Raw genomic sequence first — 10,545 nt, 5'->3', positions numbered from 1 at the left:
CCTTGAGTGCAGCTCCTGCACAAGAACTCTGCCACATCAGAGACTGCCTGTGCCTCCTCCTCCCAGAGGGGAGCAAATCCAAGGATTTGGCAACTTGTGCTGGCCAGATCAGCTCTGAGGAACTCTTATTTCCCTGGCTGAGGGGGCTGTGAGCTGAGCAGGACGTGCTCAGTAACCCCAGCTCTCACCTGGCACTTTGCACCAGCTGATCCCAAAGCCTGTTGTGGAAAAAGGTCAAAGTCATGGACACCACTTAAAAGCTGAGACACAAACCCCAACAGTCTCAGACCAAGACACCCCACAGGCAGCTGGCAGGGCTGACTCCCACAGTCCTCAAGCCCAGCCCAGTGCTCCAGCCCCATTCCCACCATCAGCACTGGGATGGCCACTTCTCATTGCTGCCAGCTGGCTGAGGGGGGCTGGAAGGAGCTGTTGTCATGGATACAGCATCCACAGGCTGTGCTGCTGCTCTTCCACAGGAGCTCTGTGGGATTCAGACACCAGTGCAGCCAACAGCACAGGAAGGGTGAGGAATTCAGGGTGAGCACAGGAAGGGTGAGGAACTGAGCTGGCACCTCTGGGACTGACCCAGCTGCAGGTGTGACCGTGCTCACAGGGGTCTTAGGATGAGGGAAGAGATGAGGATCTGACTCCATGTTTCAGAAGGCTGATTTATTATTTTATGATATATATTATATTAAAAAGAATAGAAGAAAGGATTTCATCAGAAGGCTGGCTAAGAATAGAAAAAGAAAGAATGAATAACAAAGGCTTGTGGCTCAGACAGAGTCCGAGCCAGCTGACTGTGATTGGCCATTAATTAGAAATAACCACATGAGACCAATCCCAGATGCACCTGTTGCATTCCACAGCAGCAGATAACCATTGCTTACATTTTGTTTCTGAGGCCTCTCAGCTTCTCAGGAGGAAAAAATCCTGAGGAAAGGATTTTCCATAAAAGATGTGTGTGACAATGAGAGTCACCAATGTCCCCAGCACCAACAGCTACCAGGACATGTGGAGTCACCTCCCATCAGTTCTGTCCAGGATTCACACACAGCTTCTGCCCTTCCCTGTTGTTTTGGGTTTTTTAAAATTTTTTTAAGCCTTCTGATGTTTACATTTTTGTAATGAACTTTCTTACGCTTTTTATGTTAAAAAATTATTGTTTTGTATTCTTTTCTGAAAGAAGAGAAATTTGATGAACTGTTAGTTTGTCCAGTGTCATTGGAGAAGTGGCATGGTTGTCCTCCAATTCACTGTTACTTTTAGAAATCTAGAAATGTTAGAATCAGAAATTAAACACTCTCTTTTTTACCTTAGGAAGCCCAGTGTCTGTGTTGTTTTATTTTGTGTCCTAAAGTGACCCTTCCCATCCCCACAGCACCTCCCTGTCCCTGCTCCTGCCTTGGATGGGCCCAGCAGTGGAAACACCCCACCAAACCCACACAAAGCATCCCCTGAGCTGCAGAGAGCCCCAGGTGAGAACCAAGCTGTAACTTGGCTGAAATTGGGTGGATTATGGGGAAAAGGTGCAGCCAATGCCTGTTTGGCCTCTTCCCATGCTCTTTTTCTTTCATAGGATTGTGGAATAACCTCAGCTAGAAGGGACCCAGCAGGATCATGGAGTCCAGCTCCTGCACAGAGACCCAGCAACTCCACCCTGGGCATCCCTGACAGCACTGTTCAAACAATGTCCAAACACTCCTGGAGCTTTGGCAGCCTTGGGGCCCTGGCTTGTGCTGTGCTGATGAGCCAGATAAAGCTCATCCTCTGGAATATGGCAGCTCCCATTTCAACAGGTTCAAAATCCAATTTCCCATGCAAACATTCTCAGAAGATGGGATCAGAATCATGGCATCATGGAATTATTAAGGTTGGAAAAAGCACTTCAGATCATTGAGTCCAACCATCCCTCCAGCAAACCATGTCCCCAAGCCCCTTGCAAATAGGACTGGATACTTTGGAAAAATAAGAAATAAAACTATGAAAGATGCATTGTACTGGGACCCACAAGGGGAGATTTTAGATGATTGGTTTTAAGGCATCTCCAGCATGGTGTGGCAAAAGCTGATAGGCCAAGAAATGCTTCTATTGTAATTAGGAAATTGTTGGTTTCTGATTGTGATGGTGTGAGTTAGAACATCTGTATTGTCTCACCCTTCACATGAGACTGAAAATGGAGTAAAAGTTTTTAAAACACTTCTCAGTTGCCCCATCTCTGGGTCAGTAAAGGGCTGAATCCAACACACACCCACAGGTTTTTGGAGCACTTCCAGGGATGGTGATGCCACCAGTGTCCTGGGCAGCTGTTCTAAAGCCTGACCACCCTTTGGGTGAGGAAATCCCTCCCAACATCCAACCTAAACCTCCCCTGGTGAAACTCAAGGCTGTTCCTGCTGCAGGCAGAGGGACTGCCTGGACACCTCAGGCCACCAAGGACCTTTTAGTCCCTGTAGGAGGTGACAAGCACCACGAGCATGGTCCTCCACAGCCTTACAGGAGCACTGGGAGCTCTGTGCAGGAGGGTGACACAGTCCAGGGCTGCTGCTGTCACAGCCCAAAGCAGAGGGACAAACCTCCAGGCAAAGCACAACCACTGCTCCTCCCTCCAGGCCTTTGGGCTGAGGGATCCTCCTGCAGGACCCCAGCACTGCTCCAGGGCTGGTCTGGAGGGGAGGGGCTGCTTGGAGGGTGTTGTTTTGATTTTTAAGATTTTCTAAGCTTTTTGATGTTTACATTTTTGTAACAAACTTTTTTACACACTTTTTGTAATAACTCATTGTTTTGCATTTTTTTTATGGAGGAGGAGAAATCTGGTGGACTGTTGGTTTGTCCAGTGTCATTGGAGAGGTGGCACTTTCACCTGCCAATCCACTGTCACTTTTGGAAATTTATAAATGTTAGAGTCAGAAAATAAACTGCCCTTTTTTACCTTGAGAACAGCAGCGTGTTCATGTCTTGTTATTTTGTGTCTTATAGTAACAGGAGGCTTTTTTTCCTCTGTTGCAGCACAGAGCCCAGGGAACACACAGAGACATTTCCCTGATTGCTCTCTGGCCTCTGTTGTGGGGACAGTGAGCTCTGGTACCAGGCAGTGTGTCAGAGCCCCCAGATTGCCTGGGTGAGCCTCCAGCAGTAGCTCCAGGGCTTTGTTTGGAGCCTCACAATCAACCAGGCTCATCACACAGAGAACTGCACAGGACCGTGATCTCTGTGTAACCAGGGCCATTCCCAAAGTGGTTTTTTTCCCTTTTTCTAGCACTGAGTTTACCATTAGGTGTGCCTGAGAAAGCACAGATAATGCCATATATTAATGTAAAAATTATGAGCTTTGGTACTTAGTGTCTGCCATCAGAAAAAACCATTTTAATAAATAAAAAAAATTAATAAAAAATTAAATAAATAAAAATTTAAATAAAATAAATATAAAATTAAATAAAATGGAAAATAAATAAATAAATTGCAATTACTTGCAATGTTCAGAATCCAGGGAAATTCAGAATCCAAAAGGAGAGCTGTAGACAACTGGTCAGAGAGCACTAAACATGCTTGGCAAAGGCTTGTGGCATCTCAGACAAACTTAGAGATTAAGGGGAATTTACCCCTTAAATAAATAAATATTTAAGGGGAACTTACCCCTTAAATAACCTGAAATCTTATTGCTCATCCCTCATCTAGGGACATGATTAATCACAAAATATCATTCATGCAGGAGTAGAAACTGCTTCCACACATTCCTGTTGGAACCCTAGATGCTGAGAATTTTAAACTTTCTGTGCTGAAAAGCACAAACCCACAAGAAAATACTTTATTTAACCTAAAGCTGTAAAGAAATCTTCCAAAATTATTTAATAACACTGAGGTTACCAGTGTATAGTTTAAATAAAAGTGTGTAACATCACAAAGCAGAAAACTTAGTAGACACATTCCCATAGTCACTGCTGATGAAATGGAGGCCTCCAAGTGAAGCTGCTTCACACAGGGCAAGGTTTGCCTGCCTAACTCCAGAGTAATTAACAGTAATTAGCAACCCTCATCAGCCCTGCTCCCCTCTAATTGGCCAGGGCAGGGCCTGGCTCCTTCCTGCTGCTTCCCAGAGCTGTCAGTCCCCGAGGGTCCCGCCTTGCCCCATGCCAGGCACCATAAAAAGGCAGAAGAGGTGATGGGGTGTGGTTGGTGTCTGGTTTTTCCTTGCTGCTGCTCTGCTCACCTCCAGCAGGTAACACAGGGGCTGCTCTGGAGTTTCCAGGGGGAATGTTCAGGTCTGGGGTGTGGAAGCAGCAGGACAGGTTCTTGAGCTCTGTTTTCCCTCAGTTCTGCTGTTGTTTTTTTAAGGCTTGATGGGGAGGTGATGCCTCTTCTGGGGCTACCTAAAAACAGGTGCTGGGCAAAATGAAGAGAGTAAAAAAGCAGTTATATTTACTGAGGGGTCTTCAGGTACACTTTGGGCAGACAAAGCACCCATAAATGGATCACAGGTTGTGGGTTTTCACACTTTTATAAGTTTGGTCCATTTGCATACTGGGGCTTAATCCTCCAATTACAGCTTCAGGTAATGAAGTCATTGACCCCAAGTTTGCTCCCCCCAATTCACTTTTGTTTCCATCTCTGGGCCCTGAGGCAGTGAGGTGTCCTTGATTGCCAGGCCTGCAGAGGAATTGTTGTGTCTGCCCAAACTGGGAAAGCAGCAGCTCCCACTGAGTGTGGGGTTTAGAGTTGTACAGTACAGAACTGCAGGGTTACAAAAATATAAAAGATAGAAAATCTAAAATCCTAAGGCATCAGAGGAAGGAAGCACCTTGTACCTTTCTCTAATATAAATATATTAATAATATTTGGTCTCTAGAGTGAGGAAAGGGAGGTGGAGGAGTCCCCATCCCTGGGTGTGTTTAACAAAGCCTGGATGTGGCACTGGGTGCCAGGGTTGAGCTGAGGGCTTGGGGCTGGGTTGGACTCGATGATCTTGAAGGTCTCTCCCAACCTGGTCATTCTGGGAATTCTGTGAAAGAATGCTCTCCTTGTTCCTTTATTTATCACAAACCACCTGGAACTTAAACTTGAAACTGGGTAGATTTGCACGTGGCACAGACTTCCTCCTGTGAGGCTGTTTTGGGGTTTCCCCTGAATTCCTGAAGGGAATTTCTCTCTTTTATGACTCTAGAGGGATGTGTCCCCTTGGAGGGGGATGTTTCCCTAAATCCTTGGTGTTCCTTGCCTTGCAGCTGCTATGGCCTCTGCTGTGCCCCACAAGGAGGAGGCTGCCCAGAGCTCCCTGGAGGAGGAGGAGGAGGAGCAGGAGGTTGGTGCTCCCTGTGGGATGTGAGGAGTGGCAGCTCTGGGCTGCAGGGTGAGGAGGTGGCCCTGCTGTGGCTGAAGGGAGCTGAGTCCCCCAAAATGAGAGTTTCCTCTGCTTAGGCTGCCCTGCAGCTTCTGGAAGAGCACACAGACAAAGATGTGGACCTGAAGTCCCTGTAACCTCTTAGGCTCAGCAAAATTAGCTGGTTCTTGGCTAGGAAAGATGTTTCTCTAACTCAAGAGCCTGGCTCCTGGCAAACAGGGCTCTCATGGAAAGGCTGCAATGTTTCAGCCTCCCTGAGACCTCTCTGCTGCTCTTGCTCTGCTCCTGTGACCAAATCTGCCAGCTTAAAACCAACTCAGTCCCACCTGGTGGAGCTTTTCTGGGATATTGACTTGTCAAATAACCATTCCAGGTGAATGGAGATGGGTACATGGCAGAAGGACTGAGGTTGCCCCCAAACTTGGTTGTTCTTTGTGCCAGAAGAAAACTCTCCTGGGGTGGACAATCATTCATGCCAAAGCTCCCCAGCTCACATCACAACTGAGTTATGGATTTAATTAGGTGTGTGAGCAAGGCAAGAGTGTCTCCCTCAGGTAGCCCGGGTGATTTGGTGACAATTCCTCCCCAAGAGGGAATTCCAGGGCAGAACTGCTCAGGGCCATGTTTGGAGCTTCATGGCTGCACTTTTCTTTGCTCTTCCAGGCTGCAGTGAAGGAGGTGGCCAAGCTGAGCCTGGTGAGCTCTGCCTGTGAGGTGGTTTCTGCAGCTTATGCCTCCAGCAAGGAGAGCCAGCCCTGCCTGAGCTCTGTGTGTGATGCTGCAGAGAGGGGAGTGCAGAGTGTGACCCAGGCCATGGCCAGCTGTGTGCAGCCCGTGCTGGCCACCCTGGAGCCCCATGGTAAATCCCTGGGGAAGGGCAGGCCCTGCCTGGGAGGGGCTCTCTGGGCTCCTTCCACACCTGGGAGGAGTCCTGGGGTGGGGGAATGCACCTCTCCATTGCCATAGTGCAAGGACAGCTCATGGATTATAAATCAGGCTGAAGCTGGGCCCTAACCCCAGCAGTGTGAGGGAGAGTCAGGGATGGACTCTGATGCTGCCTGTCCTAAAACTGATTTTTGCAATGTGGAACTTGAGGTGAAACTGCAGAAAACCACATTTTGACACTTTTTTTGGTTCTCTCCTCAGTGGCTGCAGTGAGTGAATATGCTGCCAAGGGTTTGGATAAACTGGGGGAGAAGCTGCCACTCCTTCCAAAGCCAGTGGAACAGGTAAGAATTAAAGACTGTGCTGTCCCTGGCAGGCAGAGGGGCTTGGTTCTTGTGGGATTTCTAAGCTAGGACCCTTCTCCCCCAGGGAGGAGGAGGAGGAGAATCAGGATCAATCCTTGTGGGATCTCAGCACATCGTTCCCAATGTCCAGAGATGCCAGGAGAACCCTTGGGGGTCTCGAAAATCCTGGAATGTTGCCAGGAGTGTTTGGTGGCTTGATTTTGATCCATCCACAGAAGTAACAAGAGTTTGAGGACAAGATAATCACTTTAGAGTACAAGGTGTAAAAGAGACACATTTAGAGGGTGAGATATAGACTTTAAGGTTTTTGGTACAGGGGGGTTATGGAGACAAGATGGAGGGATCAGGGCGTGTCTCCTCCTTCTTCTTTCTTCTTCTTGTCCTCCATCTCCTGTGATGATGTTGGCACTTGGGGATTGGTTTATGGTGAAGGTGCACTTGCTAACATGGGTGAAAAGCATTGGGAAATAAAGGTAAATATTGTGTACGTAGATTTTAGTATAAAAAGACATGACCGCCCCGTGGGTGGTCAGAGAGTGCCTGTGACTGCTTGCAGATCAGACCTCTGTTGGGCAGAGAGAAAATTCTGTAGATAAGAAATAATAAACAACCTGAAGATCGAAAAGCTGAAGAGTCCAGACTCGTCCTTTGCATTGCGTGCCACCCAAGAACCGCCCTACCCGTGTCGGGGCAGAGACAGACAGACAGACCTGACAAATCCTCCCAGGAGGAGGCAGGGGCTGCAGGAGCTGGGCACCTGGAAACCTCCAGCACCCCCATGTAAAGGATAAAACAATAATGGCTGTTGGCATGAAACCCTCAGGAAATGGAAAGAAGATGTAGGGTCACAAACATGAGTCAACACTGAACTGACACTGTGCTGTGTGTCCTCTTGGTGCAGTTCAGAATTTCAGTGTGAGACAGAACCCACTCCATCACCTGCCATTCCTCCTGTTCCCCAGATTCTGTCTGACACAAAGGAGCTGCTGTCATCCAGAGTGGCTGAGGTGAAGGAGGCTGTGAGCAGCAGAGTGCTGGAGGTGCAGGGCAGCAAGGGGACAGCCACACCTGCAGTGACCAGTCTGGAGCCTGCAGTGGCACAGATGGGTGTCCTTGGAGCAGAGACTGTGCTGGGGACAGCAGAAGGTGCCTCTCTGCCCACTGGAAATGAGGAGCTAGGTAAGGAAAGGGTGGCTGTGGCTATGGAAGGGGGAAGTGTTGGACTGGGGATGGTCAGCCCCACTCCTCACCCCACTACTCTGCAGTGGGGATAATGGGAAGAGGAGAATGCCAGTCTCAGTGCTCAGGAACACATAATCACAGAATGATTCCATGCTTTTATTGAAGAGCTCTGGGTGTCAGGGATATCGACCCAAATCTGACTCCCACATGGGTTCAGGATGAACATGTTTTTATACCCTTATCATTAGAGAACTACATATTAATTAATATTAACATATTATTATTATATTAAACTTATATTGTTCTATTGTATACATTGATTTCATCCCAGCATGGATTTGTAATTTCCATCAAACCCCCCAAACATTGTTTCTCATGATTCTTATGATTAAACAATAATTATATCCAATTACCAAACAATCATCACATTTAACAATCATATTGTTTATCATAGTCATTAAATGATTATACAGGTGCACTTTTGCATGATCCAGTGAAGCCTAACATTTTCCCAGGGCCTACCTTATCATTTTCCCAGGGCCTACCAGGCCCAACCTTTCTTTCCAACTCCCCTGAATATCCCATGCTTTTAGGAATATTTTATCCCTATAGTATCACCAGAATGGTTTGGGTTGGAAGGCACCTTAAAGCTCATTTTGGGCTTCTCACTGAGGCAATGTTCCTCACTTGGGGCTCACCAAGGGTGGTGGTGTTCACAGGGGTCCCAGGATGAGGGAAGAGATGAGAATCTTCACTCCATGTTTCAGAAGGCTGATTTACTATTTTGATATATATTATATTAAAAGAAAATAATGCATTAAACTATCTAAAAGAATAGAAGAAGGGGTTTAAACAGAAGGTTAGCAAGGAATAGAAAGCAATGATAATAAAATCTTGTGACTGACCAGAGTCTGAGAGAGCTGGACTGTGATTGGCCATTAATTAGAAACAACCACATGAGACCAGTCAAAGATGCACCTGTTGCATCCCACAGCAGCAGATAATTATTGCTTATATTTCATTTCTGAGGCCTCTCAGCTTCTCAGGAGAAAAATCCTGTCAAAAGAATTTTTCATAAAATATGTCTGTGACATCTCACCATGGCAGGGACACCTTCCATTGTCCCAGGCTGCTCCCAGCCCTGTCCAGCCTGGCCTTGGGCACTGCCAGGGATCTGGGGGCAGCCCCAGCTGCTCTGTGCCTGGCTGCTAGTCTGGGGGTGTGCTGAGCCTGTTGCTGTGTCCCTGTGACCCTGGCCCTGTGTCCCCAGCCCTGCTGGCAGAGTGTGAGGAGGGCATGGCAGCTCTGCCCCTGGAGCAGCAGCGGCGGCACAGGCGGCACTTTGTGCACCTGGGCTCTCTCTCTGAGGATCTGCACCTCTTGGCACAGCTGCACTCCACAGCCAGGATCCAGCAGCTCTGGCAGGGCATGCAGGGGCCCCTGGCACAGCTCCACTGCATCCTCGAGCTGGTAGGTAGAGCCCAGCCCCAGGGAGGAGGGCACCAAAGCCCTGGTGTTGTCTCAGCTCATTGCTGTGCTGAGGAGCTTTGCAGTTCCCCAGCTGAGCTGTCTGTCCTGGCTCTCTGCTCTTCCCCTGCCACAGGTTGAGGCATTCAAGCAAGAATTTAATCAAAAGCTTCAGGAGGGGAGGGAGAAACTACCCCAGATGTGGCTGGACTGGAGTAGGAAGTATCTCAAAGAGAGTGGAGATGGAAGCCCTGCAGAGCCTGAGGTACCTCCTGGGGAGGGAGGCCAAGGGCTCGGGGCATGCCCTGGATTCCTGAGTGACTCATTCCTGATGGTGTCCTGCCTTCCCCCCAGGAGATGGAGTGTCTGACACTGCTGATGGCCCGCAGGATCAGCCAGCAGCTGCAGCTCTCCTGCTCTGGCCTGGTGGCTGCCATGCAGGACCTGCCCTGCAGCCTGCAGGACGAGCTGCAGCAGGCTCTGGGTGCCATCAGGGAGCTGCATGCTGCTTTCTCAGAGGCAAACTGCTTCCAGGACTTGTCCAGCAGTGTCCTGACCCAGAGCCAGAGGGAGCTGGCTGTGATCCAGGAGTACATGGAGGAGCTGCTGGATTACCTGAAGAACAACACTCCTCTGTCCTGGCTGGTGGGACCTTTCTCCCCCAGGGAGGAGGAGGAGGAGAATCAATCCTCCCCAGAGGAGGGAGGGGCAGCAGGAGCTGGGCATCTGGAAACCTCCAGCACCCCTATGTAAAGGTTAAAACAATAATGGCTGTTGGCATGAAACCCTCTGTAAGTGGAAAGTGCAATGAATTGTCTTCCTAAAAGTTGCTTGTACTGGGTGATAACTGCTTAAAATAAAACTGCTGCATACAAAAACCCTCTCTGGGACACAGACTGGGAGGATTGCTCAGTGGGTGTGAGCTGTGCTCTTCCACCTCTTCCTTGATGGAATTCCACTCAGGGATGGAGGAAGAGCAGTGAGCTGTACAGGAAGGATCACAGCACTGATCCTGTCCTGGGTGAGCACTGCTGAGTACTGATGCTGTCCTGGGAAGTTGTAATTTCTTCTCTTTCCCCAAGCCTGGAGGCAAATATGTACCCTGCTGGCACTGCCCTGTGCTTGGGAGAGCTGTCAGAGCCCTGGCATCCCTTGGCATTGCTCCTCCAAGGCCAAATTCTCCTCCTTCATGTCTCTGCTGCTGCCTGGAGCAGGTTGGTTTGGTGGGGTGGGAGGTGGGGGACACCAAGCTGTGGGTGTCAGACACCTGCTGCCAGCACAGGGGTTCTGGGGAGCTCAGATTCT

The 10,545-nt window shown here is 48.9% G+C and overlaps 1 protein-coding gene across 1 annotated transcript; it reads left to right on the top strand.

The window, feature by feature from the left end:
- Positions 1-5,230: 5,230 nt before the first annotated feature.
- LOC129127761 (perilipin-3-like) lies at positions 5,231-9,993 on the top strand. The gene is made up of 7 exons (XM_054644616.2): positions 5,231-5,302; positions 6,005-6,200; positions 6,488-6,570; positions 7,554-7,770; positions 9,044-9,243; positions 9,377-9,505; positions 9,595-9,993. Exons 1-7 carry the CDS (start codon positions 5,231-5,233, stop codon positions 9,991-9,993), a joined length of 1,296 nt encoding a protein of 431 aa, XP_054500591.2.
- The last annotated feature ends 552 nt before the right edge of the window (positions 9,994-10,545 follow it).

This window comes from Agelaius phoeniceus, chromosome 17 (genome assembly GCF_051311805.1).
Source record: "Agelaius phoeniceus isolate bAgePho1 chromosome 17, bAgePho1.hap1, whole genome shotgun sequence".
Taxonomy (NCBI): domain Eukaryota; kingdom Metazoa; phylum Chordata; class Aves; order Passeriformes; family Icteridae; genus Agelaius; species Agelaius phoeniceus.
The sequence above is the reverse complement of the archived record's forward strand: the minus strand, read 5'-3'. Positions and strand labels throughout refer to the sequence as shown.

What these genes read in the sequence shown, in the direction of transcription:
- LOC129127761 (XM_054644616.2), top strand. Translation starts at nt 5,231, where the DNA reads ATGGCCTCTGCTGTGCCCCACAAGGAGGAGGCTGCCCAGAGCTCCCTG. An exon ending in GGCCACCCTGGAGCCCCATG is followed by an intron (nt 6,201 to 6,487) that starts GTAAATCCCTGG and finishes TTCTCTCCTCAG; the next exon opens with TGGCTGCAGTGAGTGAATAT. An exon ending in TCCACTGCATCCTCGAGCTG is followed by an intron (nt 9,244 to 9,376) that starts GTAGGTAGAGCC and finishes CCCCTGCCACAG; the next exon opens with GTTGAGGCATTCAAGCAAGA.